Below are 22,860 nucleotides of genomic sequence, written 5' to 3'. Positions count from 1 at the left end.
GGCTTGAGGGTGAGTAAATCATAGGATAATTTTCATTTTTGGGTGAACTATCCCTTTAACTACATGTTAGTACATGTTTGATAGTTAATGCATCAATAAACATTTATGGCTAAACCAAATTAAACAGCATCTTTAAGAAGGAATAAAAAGTACTCTGACTTAGAAAAAATTCAAATAATATTATCATGGTTTGAACTTTTGAGGTCTTTGTTATTCCTGGCAAGTCCAAACCAGTTGGACAGATAGTTGGAGTGTATATCTTGTGCATCTGAGATCATGTAGGTTAAGCTATTGCTAGATTTCTTCTACATATATTAAAAAATTATTAAGGGTTAAATGTTACAGGATTTAAGGTCAAAAATACATTGATGGTATCAAATATGATGTTTGAGTGTCACAGCGTAATGGGATTGAACAGAAATTGAAGGCCAGATTTAGCATTTTCCAAGAAAAAGTAAAAGTGTGCATTCGATGGACACTTTACCATCCCATGAGGCCACGGGAGAGGATTTGTGAATGGCAGTGAAGCAACGCAACTGATGATGGCAGGTCACATGATAATGACAACATGGTGAATGTAGCATGTCCAGATTACATTCATACTACACACATTCATTCAATATAGAATGTACTTTTTTAGCAGTTGTGAAGTAATAACTTATTCAAAATAAGTATCTACTCGAGAGAGTATGAGATTTCGGACACAGCTGAACACAAGAAGAATAAATAGGAAAGGAAATCAGGAGAGCAGGTGGGGCAAATGGAACAAATCGGGTAACAATAAGGGCAGGGTATTCTCTGCTTTTTTGATACTTTTATTTCCTATGCATTCCATTTTTTTTCTTATGTATTTGTTTCCTTTTCATTCCATTTTTATTCTTATGTATTTGTTTCCTTTTCATATAAAGAACTTTGAATTACTATTGTGTATGAAATGTGCTATATAAATAAACTTGCCTTGCCTTGCCTTGCCTTCACAATTGATCATGCTTTACAATGAACTCTGTTAGAGAGCTACATATGACAATTTATCTGTTCAATAACCACACTCAACTGTTGAGTAATAAAAACACCATCTCCATTTCACTTTTACAACAAATTCAAATCCCTCAGTTCTCGCCATCGCTGAAAAGCCACGTCAAAGTTGATTCAGGTTTTATTACGACCTCTGTTGCGTTCGCCTTTTGCCAGCAAACTCTCCTCTGTTTGGCGTTTGTTCAAAATGGGTGATTCCCTAGCAGCTCCATGTCAACCTTTAGCAGCTCAATGCAAACTATATCTAAAATGTCTTTATAGAAATGTCACAGTCTGTTGTTTAGTTTCATTATCATGGACTTTTATTTTGTTTTCATTTATCACATGTTAGTTCATTTATCATTATTAGTTCATTCTCTTCAGGTGCACGTCATTAATCATGTTTGAGTCACTATTTTAATTTCTCCCTTCACAGAGTGTCATTGTTCGGTCTCGTCTATGTTCAGTGTGTGTTGCTACCTGTTTACTTGCCTTTTAGATTATTCATTAAACCTTCATTTTGGAACTATTATCTTTGTCTTCGTCTGCCTTACTGCAACCACCCGTGACGGAAGACCAAACCACCCAAATGGATGAACGGGCAAAGTTCATCTCTGTGGCTCAGGAGAGCCATGAATTTTTTTTTGTTTGTCAAGAACTTTTGTTGCCTTGCCATCACCAGCCCCCTCGACAATGAGACTCTGAAGACCTTGCTCTGGATCAGGCTAAATCACCCTATCGACCTCCCAGACACCACAGGACTGAACTGGAAAGAGACTGTCCAGACAAAGACCAAAAGGGGTAAAATAATTGGGGAGCCAATATTTTCCCATTTCCCGTTTTATATTAATTCAGCAGAAGAGGGTGTGGTGAGGTTGAAGTTAATTCCTTGAAAGGTGTAAGTCATGAGCCTTTGAGAAAGCCACTTCATGCCAGGTTGCTCAAGGGATATTGTTCCTGTAATAAGTGTACTTTGGATACAAATGTCTGCTAAATGACCACTTTCTAGCAAAGTGGTTCAGGACATGGGTTAGATGAACAAAAGATGCCTTAACTGCCAGTTAGCAGGCCAGTGTATTACTGTACAACAGAATGTAGAACAAACTTCTAATTCTTAAAGGCATTTCATGTTGTGAGGACAATAACAGCTAACATTGTTCCAGGTGATAAATGTATTGTACAATGTTGAACACTCAATAGTGTGCTCCCTAGGGACAGTTTTGGTTTTCCTGTTTCGTGTGTTGACTGCGATCATTTTTCAGAAAGAGTAGCTGACTGTTCTCATTTTACAGTATTTTCCACTAAATTACATTTGTTTATTTGGTTACAGTATCTGCGCTTGGTGCATTATCTATTGTAAGGGAGTGTCATCAATGACAGAGCCTTTGCAATTGGTGTGGGATAGAGGTAATTCCAGTTAGGAATTTTGTGACGCCTACAATAGTCTATTGATGTATGGAAATTGTTAACTGTGAATTGAAAGCAAGTTTCTGTATTTTGTCACTTCCTTGAAATGAAACAATAAACAGTGACAAATAGGGGATTTTGGTTTCATAACAGTGTCATACAGTATGTCACATCATTCTTTTATGTGTTGTATAATTAATTATCATAGGAGTTTATAAAACACGTCTTGGTTACGTATGTAATCCTCGTTCCCTGAAGGAGGCAACAGAGAAGTCATGTCGGAACTGAACCAATGAATTGGGATCTCGCTTGAGAGATCCCAGGAATAGTGGAAATGTGATGTCTCCATTCCCTCCTTCAGGGAACGAGGGTTATATACGTAACCGAAACATTCCCTTTCAGTCGTTCACGTTCGACATCACGTCGGAACTGAACCGATGAATTGGGATCCCTAATAAAATGCCATTGTTGCGGGCCCTTCCAGCGCCCTGCATGAGCCTCCTATTCCCCCCACACCTATTGGGCCGGAAGATGGGACAGGGCTTGTGCAGAGAAGGAAAAGGACATTGCAATAATTGGGTGCCGATAATTGTGGCCAACGTGAACTAGAGAAAAACATTTATTTCATAATGAGCTTTTCCCCCCATTTTCAATTGTTTTACTTAAATGAAAGGTTAGAATTTTGTGAATTTTCTTAATGAAAGATCAAAAGGATAAACAATGCAGATTTTTTTTTACAGCCACCTTTGCTCATGTTTACCAAGGGTGCCAATATTAGTGGACTGTACATATTCAGTAGGTGATTTCCAGATGCTATCAAAGGGTTGGTTAATGGTTTACATTTTACTGGGCTATTTTAATATTTACACAAAAACAGTGCCACTCATGAAAAAGTGACACAGTAGGTAGGAATTTATGAGAATGTCACTGACACCCTTGAAAATAAGGAAACCGGAAGCACCTAATAGATCATCTTGAGATAAATAAAATACGATCATTAAACAAAATGTTAATCCAATATAAACAGAGAGTGGTTTAAGAGTATTACTTACTAAATAACCTTTGGCAAACTATTTAAAAACCTTGAGAAATAAAATAATTAAGATTGAACAAACACAATAAAAGAAGAAGGAAGCTCGTGAATTTGTGGGAAGGGAGTCCAATGAACTGGAGCTGAACAGTTTCTTCAAAGCCTGATGGCGGAAAAAATATTAAATAGAAATACTGGAAAGATTGTGAATGAGTGTACAGTAATACAAGAATAGAAGAAACTCAATTAGATGCTCGGATATCTTATATCTGACTTCTTGTTATAAGAAGAAGGAAGAGAAAGTTTTTACTTTTAAAGCCTGGGCTTTACGGGAACTCAATACTTATCATCTTCTAATCCTTTGTCAGCTGGCAGCACTACCACAGTTCTAATCACACTATTCCAATTATTAACTGATGAATTATCTAAATAGTTCCATAATCGGACAAGTACACATTAAGAGACATCTATTGTTGGAACAATAAATAAATTAAAGTAAATCTTTGAAGTGTAGAATCCATTGTGCACTAACAAGAACATGTCAAACAAGTTTTGAGGAAATGCTAAAACTTTGTAGTGGTATGTTTTACAGACATAATGTCTGCAAAGCTAAGAAAGGGCTTTAACAGTCTTTGTTTTATCATGAGGAGAACATTTTTGAACAGCGTTTGGCGCTGCTGTGACCCAGGCAGGTGGACACTGACAGGTGGACATCAATATTTTCCATATATAATCATAAAAAAGCAAATAAGAGTTACAATCAATCAAACCTCATATAACAAAACTCTTATAGAGCTGATGGAGTCACTAAGCTGACAGATAATAAAACAAGATGAAATAGTGCAGGGAACATGGAAACATATGATAATGAACAATCAGAAGAACATCATCACAAACAGGAGGTTCCCTTTCGAAGGGAACTCAACTCTGCGTTGACCACATATGGGGAACGTCACACGTGAACCAATGTCTGAAAGCCAAGGAATCAAACCACTCCAATCCTATTGGCCGGCGACAGCCTATGACATCATCATAGCGTGACCCAGAAGTATAAAAGGAGCGCCTAGAGAAACAGTCAGTATCTTTTCGTCTTTCGGGACTGTTGTGTCTTTGCCATTGTTGTCAAATCCGGTAAGGAATTTTTCTATTATGTCTGACAAACGAGGGCACTGTCTGTGTTAATTGTGAGCGTTTTCCTATGAAAACGCTCCGTTCTCGTCTGGCCCTCTTCTCGAGGGGAGAGGCGTTAGCATCTGTGCCCGGTGGTTCTGGCCCCGCTCGTGCTAAGGCTGAGCGGCGGCTGAAATCATGGGGCTCGCAGGTGGAGCTCGCCGCGGAGTTTGAGAGAGGTGTAAATCTTTCTCAGCCCTCGGCGGCTGACGAGGATAAGCTTCTGGATGACGATGACGTTCTGTCTTTGACGTCATCGGATCCGGGAGTGAGTGCTCTTCTGGCGGCCAACCCCAGAGAGCAGGAGATGGTGGTGAAGGAAGAAGCAGGCGAGCCTGCGGCTCCCTCTAGGCCTCCCTTCCCAGCGTATGCTGAGTTACTGGAGGTTATGGAACGTGCTTCTGGCAGGCTGCAGCTGCCTTGGGAGCGTGTTAGGAAAGAAACCGCACACGGACGACTTGACAAGCGGTTCCTTACCGGCCATAACCCGGTAATATGGTAATATTTTTTCCGCCTTCCATTCCTTCCTGATCTTCACGTTGAGATCGAGAAGGCATGGAAGAACTCATACTCGGCTCGCATTCATCTTCATCAGCGGGCAAACTTCGCTGATGTTGAGGGGTTGAGCCAGCATGGGTATGTGTCGATGCCCTCTATTGACGAGACGTTCGCGAACTATCTCATCACGGGGAGCGCACCGACACTTAAAGCTCCGGTCCTGCCATCTAAGCCCCTTAGGGTTACATCACGCTTGAACGGCAGGGCATACGTGGCAGCAGGTCAGGCTGGTGCAGCATTGCACACGATGGCAATGTTGCAAGCGTACCAGGCTGATTTGCTGAAGGATCTGGATCAGGGGCAAGGTTTGTCCCCTGAAGCGGTGGATGAGCTGCGCCGCACCACAGATCTCGCTCTCCAGGCCACTAAACAAACTGCCTGCTTCGATCGGTAGATCGATGGTGGCAATGGTGGCCACGGAGAGACATCTGTGGCTGAACCTGGCGGACATCGGGCAGAAAGAGATGGGATTTCTCCTCGATGCCCCGGTTTCGCCCGCTAAACTTTTGGTACCTCCGTCGAGGCGGTGGTTGGAAAGTTCAGGGAGGCGAAGGCGCGCTCAGCAGCATTTAGAAACTGCATCCCACTCAGATCCGAATCTGGGCCCAGACAGCCGGGAGGTCCTGGCCTGTCTCGAGCCGAGGCTCAGAGGCAGGCCCAGAGGTCCAGTGTCGCTGCTCGAGCGCCTCCTCCTCCTAGGAGCAAGTCGCAGAAGCGACGGGACATGAGGAGGAAGAACCAGGATCTGAGGGAGGTGATCGAACACAGGCGCCAGCAGCGCCGGTGATCGATCCCCTCTCTTGCAAGGGCAACGTTACACTTGCCCTCGCCCCTTCTTCCTCCGCCTCCCGGGGATTTTTGGATAACTGTTAACATGCTCAGGTGCTTCTAACAGTCAGGCTGATGGTTGGGCCCATGATGATTTTTTTCTGAAGGCCCGCCTTCTGGCTTGATAGTGAAGAAGTTCTTTTAGGCTTTAAAATAACCTTAGATTCCATCCTTCTTATAGAAAGAGTGAGGAGGAGGAGTCTTCGGTCTTCGAGCCGCAGGAAGGTAAGCTGGGTCTATATTTATGTTCTAAATATGTTGACCTTGTTTTTTCCTGTATAGTTTTTCCTGAGCATGTAGCCGTAAAAATTTAGTAGGGTTTTTGGGCAGACTGAAGTTGTTAGGCTGGCTAGAACGATTTCTGTGCAGGCCACAAAACGGCCGCCGTTTAGCCACCTGTGTATAGAGTAGCTTCTCAGCTAGTGTTTGCTAAAATAGTTTGAGTTAGCACTCGTCACTTCAATAATTTATGTCCAGGATGGCCTTAACCGGCCGCCTGGCATTATTGGCTTGTTGAGCTTCGCTTTATTTCTTCTTTTCTGTGAAGAATTAGAGTGAAGCCCAGGCTTTGCTAAGTGTGTGGCTCTGTAGGCCCACAGCTTAGCGGCCTAGGCTAGAGGTAGGTTAGGTGTTTATTGTTATAAATCACCCTCTTTAATTACTATCCCTTGTTAGGTTGTGTAGTTACTAGTTCTGGCCTCCTCCTGAGGGATTTGTTAGGCCTTATGCCCATTTCCCCTTACTTATGTAGGTGCAATTACTGAGGTTAACAGCTAAGGTAGCAGGCTGTTACTAGCCTCCCTGGTGCTGTTTCTCAGGTGGTAGGCCCTTATCATTGCATAGATAAGTGTTTGCTAGGCCCCACTCTCTAGAACTTTTTTCAAATGCTATGATTTGTCTTTCCCCTGAGCCCCTTGAATTAACATTCAAGTTTGAGTTATGGTGCTAGCTTTTTAGCTTCCGTTCTCTAGGGTTCAGTACAGATCTGTGGTTCTGTTTGGTGAGAGCATTTATCCTCTTTAGAATGACATGCATTTACAAAACTTTGTCTGCTTTGAGTTCTAGTTTTGCCCTACATGTTTGTGAGCTTTACTCTAGTGCTGCCACAGGTTTAGCACCTGTTCTCAGAATAGTAGGCTTGTGTTAGCCTCTATTTGAGAGCATGGTGACTTTTGCACTCCCCGGTTAGGGTTTGGTGCTTCACTGAGTGCATCACCTGTTGGATTGCACACTCAGGTTGAGTGTAGAGAGCCTCTTTTTCAGTTTGGTTTCTGTTATCTCCCGCTAGGTGATCATTGCCACAACAGCTATATTGCTTATAACTGTAGGAGTTGCAGGCTCTAATGTATTTAGCCTCCTTCTAGTTTTCAGCTTGTGTTTACAAGTGTTGTTGGTATATGGTCATGAGTTTTGCTCACTTAGTTTAGCACTGCCACAGGTTTATGCTTGTGTCTGTTTGAGGTAGTAGGCCTTGTAAGCCTCCCTTAGACCGGTATAGCATTTAATTGTACCCCTATTATGGTACATTGCCTGGTGGAATGTGTAGACTTAGTTTACCACGGGCTGGCGCCACGTGTGACCGGAGTTGTAGGCCCTGTTTAGGCCTCCTTTCGGGTTACATGTTGGCACAGTTCTGTTTGGGTTTTGGATGACCCATCACCTTTGATGTGGTCATGATTGCCACTAGCTGATGCCACGTGTTTACTAGGTATAGGCCTTCTAGGCCTCCTGTGTAGCATGTTGGAGTTCGGTTGTGTACTCCTCTCACTCTGAGAGTAAAAAGTGTTTTTACTGAGTACGTTTCTGAGTGGCTGACCTCTCAGGGTGTGTTTTTGTAATTAACCTTACTGTGGTTCGGTTTTTCTACATTTACTTCCTTGAGCATGGTTTATGTTTATCCTTTAGCTCTGGTTGAGCTAAGTAGCTACCTCGTAAATACATTGGTTCTATTTTGTTCCTAGAACTTTAGTGGCCACTAGACTAACGCCGCGTGTTTTCAAGTAGTAGGCCCTCGGGGCCTCCTTTTAGAACATGCTGGTGTATGTAATAGTGTACTCCTCTCGCTGAGAGAGTTAGAGGTGTTTTGCTGTGTACACCGCTGGTTGGCCAGGGCCCCAGGTGACTTATTAACCTCCTTGTAGTTCGGTTGTTTGTCCTTCCTGGAGCTTGAAACACTGCCACGAGCTGACGCCACGTGTCTGACTGAAGTTGTAGGCCCGGTTTTTGGGCCTCCTTTAGATCATGATGGCATATGTTGTACTCCTCTTGCTTTAAAGAGCAAAAAGGTTTTTTACCGAGTACACTGCTTGTTGGATTGTGTTAGGTGGACTGTTATGTGGGCACTTTATAGTCTTATCTGCTATTTGTGTAGTTTCTACTTCTCGTAGAACTGTGTCATGTTGTAGGCCCCTCTTTGGCCTCCATGATTAGGTGCCTACAGTATGGTCTATCTGTTAGGTTGAGCTTTGTACTCCCCTGTTAGGGTTGTTTGTAATAGTGCTTAGCTCCCTAAGCTGATCCTTGGTAAGGCTTCCATGAGGCCTCCCATTGAGGATCAGCCCCAGACTGGTTTGTGCTCCCCTTGTCAGGGGCTCTTAGCGCACAGCCTCTTCAGTGCAATTTTAGGCACTGAGTAGATCCTAGGACTGAGCGGATTGTACTCCCCTCGTAGCATTCAGCTGAGTCCTGCTCTCCAGGATGCCCATCTCTACGCGTGGGTTTGAGTTGCTTACTGCCTTTCTCACAGTCGCTCTTACTCGCTGTCTTCTATGAAGAATGCATTGTTGAGACTCTGTATTCAGACAGGGTAGGCCAAGACTGAGTTTGTCCTATGTCAGATTAGGTCGGCCTCCCTGGTGGCATTGGGGTGACTATGTCCCCCTTCTAGTGACTGGCTGGTTCCTTTCGGTTCCTTGGCCACATTCCCTTAAAGGGACCTGCTTTCTGCGGAAGTTTTGGTCCCAGAAGCCTTTGAGCAGCCTTGGTAGGCTTTCTGCGGAAGGCCTCTTTGAGGTTTTAGCTTGGGCTGTTGGCCGTAGGGAATGCTGTCACTGACAGCCTTTGTGTGACCCGAGGGTGAGTTGCTATCTAGCGTTTCTCCAAAACTGCTGGACGTTTGTCTAGCCATCTTGGCATGCACTCTCCTCAGGCATGGTGGCGTGGGTATATCGTTCCCCATATGCGGTCAACGCAGAGTTGAGTTCCCTTTGAAAGGGAACATCTCCGGTTACTCATGTAACCATGGTTCCCTGAGAACAGGGAACGAGACTTTGCGTTGCTTTGCCATGCTTCGGGGCTGCCTGCTGAACAGTCCCTCAAGACGATAAGATACTGACTGTTTCTCTAGGCGCTCCTTTTATACTTCCGGGTCGCACTATGATGATGTCATAGGCTGTCGCCGGCATATAGGATTGGTGTGGTTTGATTCCTTGGCTTTCAGACATCGGTTCACGTGTGACGTTCCCCATATGTGGTCAATGCAGAGTCTCGTTCCCTGTTCTCAGGGAACCATGGTTACATGAGTAACCTGAGACGTTTTCAGATGAGCAGTCAGATATCATGTGGAATTTCAGTAAAACCATTGAGGAACTAACAAGACTGGGGAATTAAATATTCATATGGACAGCATTTATATTAATTAAATCAAATGTATTTATATACATTTGGCAGACACTTCTATCCAAACCAACTTACAGTGTGTTCAAGGTATACATTTTATCATTATGTCTTTAAAAACCCATGACAAAGTGTTACCAAAGGAATTAGTTGACCTTATAAAACAAGAGCATACAAACCGCTGACCTTAAAAAAAAACAAAGGAATGGAACTTGGAATGGGTGCACTTTATTTTATCTACAGTGCACTCAAGAAAATACTAAGTAATAAAAGGCATCTACATGGCCTTATTATGGTTTAGAGTTACGACCGGGTTAGTGTATCTAGTTATTACCAAGTTGTTGTACATACTATCTACTTACAGTAATTACGGTACATGCAGAACAGGGCAGTAAAACAAAGTGCTACCCTTGGAATTGCACATATTTCTCTGTGAGTGTGGTCATGGTGCCTTCAAAGAGTGAATTTTAAATAAAGGTCACTAGCTAGTTGCAAATAGTTGTCTCACTTTTTTGAATTAGAACACATTTTAAAATATAATAACGTATAGGCCATGACTCTGGGTCAGTGATTGAACACTCTTGATTCTGCTCAATACTTTTAAATGCATACACAGTACAACTGCAAAGGCTTATGGGTATTTTCCACAGCCTCAGTATTTTACTTGATTGTTTTGAGTTATTAATGGCTAAAATTAGGGATGTCCTGCTCCAGGAGGGCCACTGCAGAGTTCAGCTCCAACCTGTCCAAACACACAAATTTCTAGCAATCGTAAAGAACTTGATTAGCTGGTTCTCATATGTTTGATTACGGTTGGAGATAAACTCTGCAGGAAAGTGCATGGCGCTCCAGGAAAAGGTCTTGAACCCTGGAATTTAAATCTTTTTGTGATAGATTTTAAAGACAAAGATGTTTTGGAATCATAACTCCAATAATCTCATGATTCTAAAACATGACATTTTGAGTAATTTGTAATCAGAACCACTTCATTGTTATGGTTTACAATATAACAGTAACTTAGGCCCCATCCACACGGAGACGAGTTTAGCTGTATATGCAAAAAATTTTGTATCGTATAGGCATTTCGTCCAGACGGATCCGGCATTTTCAGAAAGTGAAACCGCTATTTTTTGAAACCAGGTCCCAGAGTGGATAAATCTGAAAACGACGCCCTTGTGTTTTCGTGTATACAGCCAATCCATATATTTTGTGAAACGATGATGTCATCACCCCACGTGTCGACCCTAGTCAGACCCCGCTAACAGCACAAAACAGCAACAACAACAACAATAGCGGAGTACATGCTTGTGTTCCTGCTGCAGAAGCTACTGAGCCTATTAGCTTTACTAAAATAAAGCTTTATTTCAAACTAAAGTTTGTATACAGCGCGCAAGCTTTATGCGCATGCTCCAAGTCTTATTCTCCATTTTTAGTGTATCCCTGTGGCAGAATTACAACGCCACATACTGATCTGGCATGTATACTACATCGTTTTGAGTCAGTTTCAGTGGTTTCGTGTGTACGCAGATATTTCTTGAGACAAGGAAAAAAAAAAAGATTGGATAGGGAAAGCTCTGGCTTCGTGTGGATGTAGCCTTAATTTACTCTAGTAAGAATAGCAAAAACTTAAGCTTAAATCAGCAAATTGGTTTAATTTGAGAAAGCAGTTAGTATTTTCAGTGTGGGAAACAAATCTATGTCCTTTGTTTTGCTGGCACAATACCAGTGTCATCTTCTGTATGAGGATGATGGGCAGAAACAATTAACAATCAAACAAAAAAAAAATTCTACTGAAACTGGTGCTCATGTGAGTGGAACAAGGAAATAGTTTCCTGTCAAGAATTTTATATTACCTAAGAGGATAGAGGAAACAGTATGCCAAACATTATCAGTGACAGGTCATTGCTTTTCTTGCCCAGTAAAAATATGACAGTAGGAAATCATGTCAGTGTGACAATAAGCATACAGCTGATTTTATCATAAATTACTGGGAGGAAGAAGGAGAAGAGAAAAACACTGTAAAATATAATTAGTTGAGTAGTTATAGAAAAGTTGAGGAAACAGATTGCCTTAAATTTCGATGTTGTAAATTGTTAATACAAAGACATACAAAAGAGTTTTAGGTCAATGATAGATTGTACATTTAATAATTAGTAAGTGAAGCTGGTAATGCTGTTTTTGTTGTTTAATCATCCACCTGGGATCTTGAGAGATTTGTTAGTGTTTAATGTGCTGCTGGGATTTAAAGGGTTTCTGTTGTCTATGTTTTGTGAATCACCATTGTGCTAAAGAGTAGAGCCTGTGCTTCAGTCCAGGAGAAGACAAAGAAACAGTGAGAATATGCTGCATGTTGCTTTATTTAAAAGGCAGAAATCTATTGCAGTGATGTACATTAAATACTTCATTAAGTTGATGATTTTTAGTTCATCAGCAACGCGTGCGTGCGTGCGTGTGTGTGCGTGTGTGCGTTAATCAGGTGTTGTTACTTCTTCCCAACCCCCATAGTTGTGGGTGGATTCAGGCAGGTCAGCACATTCATGACTGTTGGAAGGTAATGAGCGATGACCAAGAGGGGTGTAAGTCTAGTGTATTGTTTTTGACGGAAGTAGACAGGTTTTCCATGGAGATGTAATCTATTAGTAAGTTTTTCTAAGATGCAGTATGTATGGTGTTGCTTGATTTCCACTTCATGAGGATAGTTTCATTGGTGCTTAGAGCCACTAGGAGTAATTGTCTGTTTGTGTTGTTTAAATGTATGTATACGTTATGTATACGTCACCTAATAGGTACAGAGGGAGGGAGACATTGGGATGTGACATCCCATAAGGACGGATAGTGATTCAGTGACGTTTCCCAAGAATTTTTTAATTTGGGTGCAAATCCAAATGAACGTGAACATAGGTGTCTGGGTTATTTTGTTTGCAATGTGAACAGGTTTTTGAAGTAAATCCCATTTAAACAATTTCTGTCCAGTTAGGTGAGATCTATGAAGTAACTTATACTGTATGAGTTGCAGGTTGGCATTTTTTGGCATGAAGTATATATATTTTGCAGATTTGTGTCCAGAATTTGGCATCGAGCATAATGGATAAGTCTGATTCCCATTTAGCATTTGGTAAGCTTAATGTGTTGTCCGATTTTGACATTATTCTATATTTTGAAAAGTAGCTTTTTTGAGCTAGATATATTAATTAGCTCTGAGATTAAAGGGGAGAGGTCTAGGTTAGTGGTCCGAATGTCAATTTTTAATAGATGATATGATTTGTAGGGATTCCAAAAAACATTTACTCCCAATGCTGTGCTTCTGGACCACATAGGAACATGAGGCCAGATTATTATTATGAAAGATTTGTTGAACTTGTGTGATGCATTTTTTAGCCCATGTGCGGAAGTTAAGCAGCTTCTTGTTGACTGTAAAATCTGGGTTATTCCAAATGGCGGTGTATTTGATGAAATCACAAGGTCACTGTAAAATGAAGTGTTACCAAATATTGTTATAAATAGCATCATAACATTCATTTTTCTCTTCACGTGTTCAGACTGGAGCACCAAAACTAGTATTGTTCTTGTAAATGTGATGAGTCTTCTTCCTTTTTTTCATTTTGACAGACAAACCAGACCCAGAAACTTGATGAAACTCTTGAATACAGATCCAGTGTATGTGGGCAGGCAGACAATGCTTTTCTTCTAATTCAGAGGTACTATAGAGAGGCTTTACTTATATCCCAAAGGTGAACGTGATCTTTCTGTGAAATAATGCAAAGAATTAAACTCCTTAATTCAATTCCTTCAGGTGTCGTTTACAGAGTTTTTGTCAATGGTCTTATTTCATTTACGTCAGTATCAGGTTGCTAAGTCTGATGTCACGTATCTCCAAACGCTCTATCAGATCCTAAAAGCAAATAACAAATGTTGCAAAAATACTAATGAAAAATCATGACCTAACCTTTTTCTTCATACCTAAATCTCAGTTGGCCAGACATTGATTTGTCTTTTCTAAATTATTAAAATATTTGTGAGCAGTGAGCCCAGAGACTGGTCTACTATAAAAGTTTAGCTTAAAGGTGTGCTATAAATGAACACTGTGATAGTGAGTATTCTCAATTTATTTTTGTTGATGCCAGTGATATTTGCTGTTTAATAAGTTGCTTGTTGTGGTATCACTTTATTTTAAGGTCTTTTAACTAGTTGCTTATTAGCATGCATATTACTAGAATATTGGCTGTTTATTAGTACTTATTAAGCACATATTAATCCCTTATTCTGTATGACCATATTCTACATTCTTAATCCTACCCAATTTATTGAAGGAAAAGTCGTAGTTAATAGTGAATATGTTCCCTATACTAAAGTGTTACCCTTGTTGTATATATATATCATGACATTTTACCATTTTAAATTAATGTTATAATGTTATAAAAGTATTACCATTATCATTTAAACTAATTCTACTATATTACATTATCCAAAGAACAGTGGAAGATGGAATGAGTAAAATGGTTTTGGATTAAGTGGATATAGCCAGAATGTTCCAGATCCAAATGGCTTCAAATTAATTTACCCCACTGCATGACTACAATTTAAAATAATGTACAGTGTCTCAGTACGAGAGGACTCGTGCTTGGCCCAAAATGGTTTGATATTGAGGCAACCATATAAGGAAGTTATGAGAGTTAAGTAAGTGAGAGTTATTTAATACATTTATTAAAACATCAAATTACAGAGCGATTTATATTCATCTTCAGGCAATGATACAGCGCCTCCTTCTGTCTATTGTTGGTAATTGGACACTTCAATCAAGTTGTGGTCAGGGTCACGAAAATAGAGGGAACTGATGGGACCCACAGCGCCAGTCCTGTCAACTGGGCCCTCCTCTATTTTCACTCCACATGCCTGCAAATACAACATCAAATCATAGAATATATCATATTGTACAAAAACAAGCTGTTATACTTCAGTGTTTTGTCCTCTAAAACAGGGATGTGCACCATCCAGAACTGAATTGAGAAGGACTTTTAAATTTCAGTTAAATTCTTGAAACTGAGTTGAAGTAGGAAATAGGATGCAGAATTTAGCCCAGAATTTAAGCCTGCTTTGGCTTTGTTTTCGTCCATAAAAATAGAATGATATTATTAAATGGAATAATGTTAGCGTAATATTGGCAATATTGTGTCTAAGTTATTCAGTAGTAACTTCTTGTTTATAGAACATGCCTATAAATAGTATTAAAGGGTTAGTTCACCCAAAAATAAAAAATAATGTCATTTATTACTCACCCTAATGTCGTTCTACACCCGTAAGACCTAACACAAATTAAGATATTTTGATTAAATCCGATGGCTCAGTGAAGCCTGCATTCAAAGCAATGACATTTCCTCTCTCAAGATCCATAAAGGTACTAAAAACATCTTTAAAACAGTTCATGTGAGTTCAGTGGTTCTACCTTAATATTATAAAGTGACGAGAATACTTTTTGTGCGCCAAAAAAACAAAATAAAGACTTTTCAACAATATAGTGATGGGCCGATTTCAAAACACTGCTTCGGAGCTTTACGAATCAAATCAGTGATTCGGATCTCCTATCAAACGGCTAAACTGCTGAAATCACGTGACTTTGGCGCTCTGAGTCACTGATTCAATTCATAAAGCTCCGAAGCAGTGTTTTGAAATCAGCCCATCACTATACTGTTGAAAAGTCATTATTTTGTTTTTTTGGCGCACAAAAAGTATGTAAAAGTACTCGTCGCTTTATAATATTAAGGTAGAACCACTGAACTCACATTAACTGTTTTAAATATGTCTTTAGTACCTTTATGGATCTTGAGAGAGGAAATTTCATTGCTTTGAATGCAGGCCTCACTGAGCCATCGGATTTAATCAAAATATCTTAATTTGTGTTACGAAGATGAATAAAGGTCTTACGGGTGTAGAACGATATGAGGGTGAGTAATAAATTACATTATTTTCATTTTTGGGTGAACTAACCCTTTAAAAACAACAGCACTGTGTGATATTGCTTAATTATGAAGCAAGGTGGAAGAACTCAGAAAATTAACCACAAAATCATTGAACTATGTGGTGAACATTCTGTGGTGCTGTATGACAAAATTAATAAACAAGCATAAAAAGTAAAAATTAATAGTTTATTGCAAAACTTGTGTTGGACTAATGAACTCATCTGTTGTGTGACTGGCCCCGTGTTTAGTGGGTAATTCAACTCAAATTCCATCTCAGGAACTGAAAGGAAGCCAGTTCTTAAACTGTGCAAAAAGCAATATATTTTACCTTGAGATGGGAAGCAACAGTTGTCAGAGGGGTTTTGGTGATAAGGCACAAGTCAGCAGATCCTGGTGTTGGGGCATTGGCTTTAGGCTCAAACTCCTTCCCAACCTGATGCAGGTTGATTTTTTGCTCTCCAAAACTCAAAGCTTTACGGTCACCCTGAAATGCACACAGTCTTGAAGTGATAGGTGAGAATACTTATACTTTGCTGCCACCATGTGGTATTGTTTGCTGTGTGGTTTTTGTGTGAGGTTCAACCTTAAAAGTGACGACTTCCATTCCCAAAACCGTGGAGTAAAAATGAGTGGTTTTGTTCAGGTCCCGAACAGTGAGCACCAGGTGGTCCAGATGACTAATGTGAACTGGACAGGAACTTCTGAATCGGACTGATGAGAGCCCACTGAGAACTGACTGGAAGTAACGCCAAGAATCATTTAAATGAACATTGATCAGAGTATTGAAATTATTATTTGTGAAACATTTACATGCCCTCACAATCTGTAATCAAAAACATAAACCTCCTCTCTGTGGGATTACAAATTTAAGAGTCTGTTTAAAATCTGCTGATCCTATCATCTTATATCCTGACATAACATCACATTAAAAACTAAAGTAAACTGCAATGTATTTGGCATTCAAGGTGAACACAATGGCATCAGTTTACTGATTAGATTTCACACTCAGAGTAATCAGATAGAGTAAAGGTTATGCACATTTGGCATTCTGTCCGAGGACAGGGCTCTGAGCTCGGAATTTGGCCCGAACCCAGAGTTTTCTCCAGAAGCCATTTCACTCTGATATACGTCACAATAGTGAAGAAAAGACTATTGCAACTTCTGTTTCATGATTTTAATGTGCTTTCCGAAAGGCTGCATCGTTATGGCTACGTTCACACTATCAGTTTTTGGGATTGATAACCGCATTTACTTAGGTGTGAGTCTCGAAATGTCCCGTTCAATCAGCAATAATCTATATCTATATAACTTTGTAATATAACTATATAAAGGTTATATAATGCTGTTGTCACTTCCGTAAAATAACTGAACTCTGTGTGAACGTAACCGTATCAAGGACTCAAATATAGGACTGAAATTAAACCAAAGTTTAACTCATGAATATTAATAAAACACAAACGTCTTTTAGTAACCTTCATAAAGTGTCCACTCACATTTTATTTAATATTCATGACTGAGACAAGCCTTAGAGGGTCCAGAAAGGTCTAACCAACGTCAGCCTTTGAGCCAATCAGAACCGTCACTTTGACGTTAGGTATTGAATACTTACGAGCCAAGCCTTCATCATAGCAAAGAGTATAGAACCCAAGAGGCGAAACTCTGATACTTTTTGGGTAACAGCCACGAGTTGGCGCGGTAGCGCGGCAGCCATTTTGGGGTGAAAATGCCAACTGGACAACAGAATCCATCACATCTTACGCACCCAAAATCGGCGAATCTCACAGCCAAAGCACAAACGCAATAGAAAATTTCTCAAATTCAGTAAATTTTATAACACCTACAGTAAATGTTGTATTGTCTTAACCTACGTTTTATGTGCTCAGTTGTGGAATCCAACCATTAGACATCTGAGGTAACGTAGTTAGCCTACTTGAGTATTTCCATTTTATGCAACTTTACATATTTACTATTAATAGTAAATTAATAATTAATAAAGTTAATATCATGATGTTTGTAGTGTGATCCAGGGGATTAAAACGTATTTAGGCAGACCTAGTGGAGCAATATAGTAGTAAATTTTAATCCCCTGGATCACGCTACAAACAAAATGATCTTATAATGCATTGCTGTGTCTGTTATCTCATAATTGCCACTTTTGGACACAGTGGCTGTGTTTTTTTTTTTTTTGTTTGTTTGTTTGTTTGTTTTTTTTTACATTGCTTTAACTGACATTAATATAAGACAACACTGCAAAAACAGTTTACTGTCAAGCTGTTATATTCTGTTATATATTTATTGTCCAACATTCCCAATTTTTCTGATGCATGTCCTTAATTTAATTTCATATGTTAGTATTAATTCAGTGTTATAATGTTAATACTTGAACTTCAAAGAATTCTAACCCAAACTGACTGGGTTAGAGAACAAAGGTTTTGTGAAAAAAGTGGAAGACTTAAAAACAAAGTCTGTAAAATAAACTGTTAAAAAGATTTGATGATCACTAGCGATAATATTTTATTCTGTGTTGTCATCATTCAGGTTGGATTTTAGCTTTAATGTACGTTTTTATTTTTATTTTTTTTTTACAAAGCAGCTGATATTGCCATAGAAACTAGTGGACTGCCGAGTTGCTTTCACCCCAAAATGGCGGAAACGCAGGGCTGCTGCTGGGCGCCGGTGTTGCAATGGAACGTTCTATTGAGTTTCGCTTCTTGTTAGTGTATATTCTTTAAACATAGTACAGGATTCAAATTTACTTCCGGGAAACTCACATTTTTACAGTAATAAAACATTATTAACAAGTAAGTAATAGCTTACTAGTCTCATGAAATTAAATTAAATTGTTTCCATGCGCTATTTTCCAATCCAGCTTTCTAAAATAAACTAGGAAGTAATTATCAAACTAAAAGACAGCGAGATTTTGTTACCTTGCCGTGGGTCGAGTAAGAACGCAGAAAAGTACTGCAAACGCGTAGAGCCATTTTAACAGTGAAAAGTCTAATGTCACTCACGATATCACCTGTTCTAACCTGTCTGGAACAACAAAATCATAGAAGCAAGTCTAACTGGAGAATAAGAAGCAACAGACACCTTGCCGTAATCACTCTATTACACACGCCATCGAGTGCAACGTAGTATAAAAAAATAACTATTAGAATGGCTTAAATGGACGGCGCTTAGCGGCCCAGAAGATGTCTATAATTAGTCAAATATGATAAGTCTAACTAGGGCTATATATATTTAAACTATGCATTTTCAATTCAAAATCTGTTACAGTTTCTCAGTGTGATTACTGTACGTTATGATCCTGCTATTAGTAGCACGTTGTCCCATATGGTACCTGTTACTTTTCCAAGCGCCGCTCAGGAAGAGCCAATCTGCCGTTTAGTGGTTCCAAGCACGGAATAGCCACATTTGACTGTCCAATACATGCAAAAGCACCCTGCACACAGAACTGCAATCTTTACTACTTACAAAGCCATCACAACAGGAAAGAAAAAAAAAAAAGATGAATTAAAACTAAGATAAAAAAAGACATTCTCAGACCACGCAGATTATATTAGTTATATCTTTGAGGTTGATGATTCAGTTCTAAAAGCAAAGACCATCATTTTCATCAACGATTCACGCATTTGTTTTTCTGTAATATGAGTAACAGTTTTTTACAATCACGTTGGCACTAATTTCAGAAGTCTGGTTGAATCATTGGTTGACATATTATAAACGACCACATGCAGGAACATTAATTTGCATGATTTACAAGACACAGATTATAATTTTACTATTGGCTCCTTGTATTCCTCGTTGCTTTGAATCAAAGCAAATTACAAATTAGAAAAACACTATAAACTTTAATTGCAGTGTTTCTAGTCTGGTTTACTGTAAAAAACAAAAAGATGTGACAAGCCTTGTCTTGTAGATTTGGCCACAGGTTCTTATTACAAAGGCCTGCATACATGTTAAATCTGAAAACATGGTCTGGAAAAGTAGTACATGTGACCAAATAAACAGTGCCTGATGAAGAAATACCACATCAACAGATCCACAGTATTTGGTGTCAATGGATCTTGTTTTCCTGAAACTTTCATGATCTAAACATGGAATATTGTTTGTCAGTTTCCATAAAACTATGCATTAAGAGTAATGCAACAGTTACTTATCATTGTGAGTAGTTGTACCAAATGATAGTTAGATGAATGTACTGGAATGACATTGCATTTTTAAAATGGTAATATTGTTATATTTTGTTGTGTGTTTGAAAATGTGATTTTAATTGAATGTGTATTGTATCCAAGCAACTGGAAAAAGGGATTAAAAAAAAAAAAAAAAATCATCAGTTATGAGCTTTCTGTCAAGAGTTTTGAAAAATGACAAGATTCTGAAATTAGTGCTTAAACTACAAATAATGCAGTCATGTCATATTAAATTAACAAAAATTAACATACAGTTAAAATCATGCACTCTTTTTCTAAACAACAAACCAGTCTTGTTGCTGTACACTTTTTATTATAATATACAAATAACATTACGGCTTGATGAAGCCAGAACAGACCGATCATTAACTCTCTCTCAGCCAAGCAGAAAGTGTGCAACATCTGTGCAGTAAGCACTGGCGTGGTTACAAGCAAATGTCACCTAAATAATCCAAATTTAATTCAAAATAATATTGAACATTTATGGAAAACCATAATTATTAATTAAAATACAAACTAAACCATAAAACCTTATCCAGAATATATACGCACGTGTGTATGTGTGTGTATACATACACACGCACACAAACATATATATGTATTTCCCCCCACAGCATCATGTTCTGAGATGTTCAAGGGCATATATTGCTAAATTAGATTCCCTGATAGCAGGGCTGTATGATTCACTTTGTTTTTTTTTTTCATTCCACAGCAGCACTTAACATGATGGGACACTGGTGAGGGCACAGAGAAATAGACAGTTGAGGAAAACATTTTATTCATTTCAAACACAGCAAACTGGAAGCTAGTCAAAATATTGACTCAAAAATATAACCTATAAATATGCTGACAAAATTAATTAATTCTATTGAGTAACTCGCTCTTATAATACATGACCTTAGAACTGAATTTAATATGCATTTTAACAATGGTTGGCTTGCTTACGATACATGAAATGTTGATGTAACTCATGGTTGAGAACATTTTGCTTAGGGTTAGTCTCCCAAGTCAACACAGAAACAGATATTTCACCTATTGTCTCTAAATAACACTGCATTTTTTTACTCTCGCATGGGAATAAAGAACCTTAGCTCACATATGAACCAACCATTACATGAGAAAAATAATTTCCTCCTCAGAGTAAGATAAATGGTGCTATTCTCAATGTACAGAACTGTTAGAAAAACTTCCATTTAAGTCTTCATTTTAAATGTTAATATTTACAGACTACAACATACAAGTCAATTTGTCAAAACTTCCTTTACATTTTCCTTATTAGCATTGCACAACATTGCCTATATGTAGCCAAGTTTATTTCTTAAGATATATGAAATATGTTTGAGTCAGCCAACTGATGCATTATCGTCATTTGGGAAGACAGGTGAAAATACAACCTGATGTGTCAACATAGCATATTTACAGCCTTTTTTGTTTTGTTTAAAAAAAAAGAAAAAGTGTCTGACCATATGGTTTTCAAAACCAATATTACAGAACACTTTCAAATCCCAAATCAAAATCTATTCTATACAGGATGACAAATTCATTATAAACTACTCCATGAATTTCCTACTATTTATCTGCATTTAGTCATTTATGATAATGGTGCAATTGGTACAACACATATTATGCTTTCATACCAACACACAACCAACGCTGTATGAAACCAAAATCATTTTAGATGTAGCACAGTGTGACAGTTTCAATGTATTTTCCAATCGAAATGTATTTGTGGATGCTAAGCAGATTACACTATTCTTGATCCTTAATGCAATTCCTGATGCTCTACAATATTACCAAATCATTAACTTTTATTAAAACACGTTTGTTATAATCCGATAATACTTGTTTATAAGTACAACTCAAATCTCTCTGTTTTAGTACGAAAGTATATGTACCACAAAGGTGTTTCTACATTGCCCCTCATCCTATAATTTTGTCGACTGTTGCTCTTCAATATATGTAAAAGATCAGGGATTGCAGCATGATCATCATCAGTTGTGTCTTGCACCAATATTTATTGTAAGATGGGTCAAAATACAGTGATGTATAGTTCGGGGGGGGGGGGATCTTGGCACCAGCAAATCTGATAAAACTTAATGACTTCATATAGGATGTATGGAAAAATCTCAGTAAGAGTCCTCACATGACTAGGTAATAAATGTAAAAGGAAGAGAGGAAAAGAGACATGAAACCTGTCTCGAGTGCCGCAAAACCAATTTTGGCTAGACAACACTCTCGCGGTTGGTGGAAACAAGAACCGCCCTGCGGCAAATAGGGCAGGTTGAGTTCTCTGAAAGCCAGCGGTCGATACAGTGCACATGGTACTCGTGAGAGCAGGGCAGCTTCCGCAATTTGTTGCCTTCAGCATACTCTGTAATGCAGACACTGCAGGTTTTGAGTGCATCGCTTTCCCCAAAGTTTCGCATGGATAGGTTGTCAATCTGCTCTTTGGTGAGACCTCTGGGTTGGTCATCATCTTCCTCGTTGAGCAAGAAGAAGTGCGCAAGTCGCAGAAAGGGCAGAGATCCAGTTTCATCCAGACTGATGGGAGCCCGTTGTCTGCCTCTGTTTTCCCGAGGACCAGCAGCACCAGGCAGTCCACCTTCCACTTCCCTTTCCTCTGTCCGTGCCTCTAAACCACCCTGGTTCGAGCCTCCATGCCCAGGAAGATGGGAATCAGCTTCACTTGCAGCAGTTCCAGTAGAAGCATCAGGGTTGCCCAGTGCATCAGTAAGGTCTGCTGGTGGGCTGTCTTCACGGTTCGAGTCTGGATAGTCCGAGTCCATAAAGTAGCTAAGTTCACCGAAACCAGTCATGATCTGACGAATCATAGACTGCAGAGCCAAAGAAGTGGCTTCACCAAGTCCAGCATCTGAGATCCTCCGAATGGGAATGCGGATAGTACTGACGTATGTTCTCACTCCAGCCCGCTCAGAGCGGGAGAAAGTCCGACGGAAACCTCCACGCTCAGTCTCATATAATAAAGTGTTATTGGACGTCTGCGAACGAGACCTTGTGCGATTAGCAATGCTGTCTCTCTGGCGGTACTCTCCGGGACGCACCCTACGTACCTGCAAATCCAGCATTA

General features: G+C 39.4%; 1 protein-coding gene and 1 long non-coding RNA gene across 2 annotated transcripts in view; one reads left to right on the top strand and one right to left on the bottom strand.

Moving 5' to 3' along the window:
* The window catches only part of LOC127494726 (uncharacterized), a 578,474-nt gene that overhangs the window by 282,017 nt on the left and 273,597 nt on the right, over positions 1-22,860 (top strand). The gene's annotated exons all lie outside the window — the stretch shown is intronic.
* glod5 (glyoxalase domain containing 5) lies at positions 14,301-18,702 on the bottom strand. Its single transcript, XM_051860850.1, has 4 exons — positions 18,507-18,702; positions 16,163-16,315; positions 15,908-16,063; positions 14,301-14,515 (listed from the first exon to the last, which is right to left on the bottom strand). Exons 1-4 carry the CDS (start codon positions 18,558-18,560, stop codon positions 14,393-14,395), a joined length of 486 nt encoding a protein of 161 aa, XP_051716810.1. The 5' UTR covers positions 18,561-18,702; the 3' UTR covers positions 14,301-14,392.

Source organism: Ctenopharyngodon idella, chromosome 14, assembly GCF_019924925.1.
Source record: "Ctenopharyngodon idella isolate HZGC_01 chromosome 14, HZGC01, whole genome shotgun sequence".
Lineage (NCBI taxonomy): Eukaryota > Metazoa > Chordata > Actinopteri > Cypriniformes > Xenocyprididae > Ctenopharyngodon > Ctenopharyngodon idella.
The sequence above is the reverse complement of the archived record's forward strand: the minus strand, read 5'-3'. Positions and strand labels throughout refer to the sequence as shown.

Excerpts from the sequence above, each read along its gene's own strand:
- glod5 (XM_051860850.1), bottom strand. The coding sequence starts at position 18,560 with ATGGCTCTACGCGTTTGCAGTACTTTTCTGCGTTCTTACTCGACCCAC. Across the intron at positions 16,316-18,506 it reads CTTACTCGACCCACGGCAAG|TCAGTTCTCAGTGGGCTCTC; the intron begins GTAACAAAATCT and ends CGTTACTTCCAG. Across the intron at positions 16,064-16,162 it reads TGGAAGTCGTCACTTTTAAG|GGTGACCGTAAAGCTTTGAG; the intron begins GTTGAACCTCAC and ends TGTGCATTTCAG.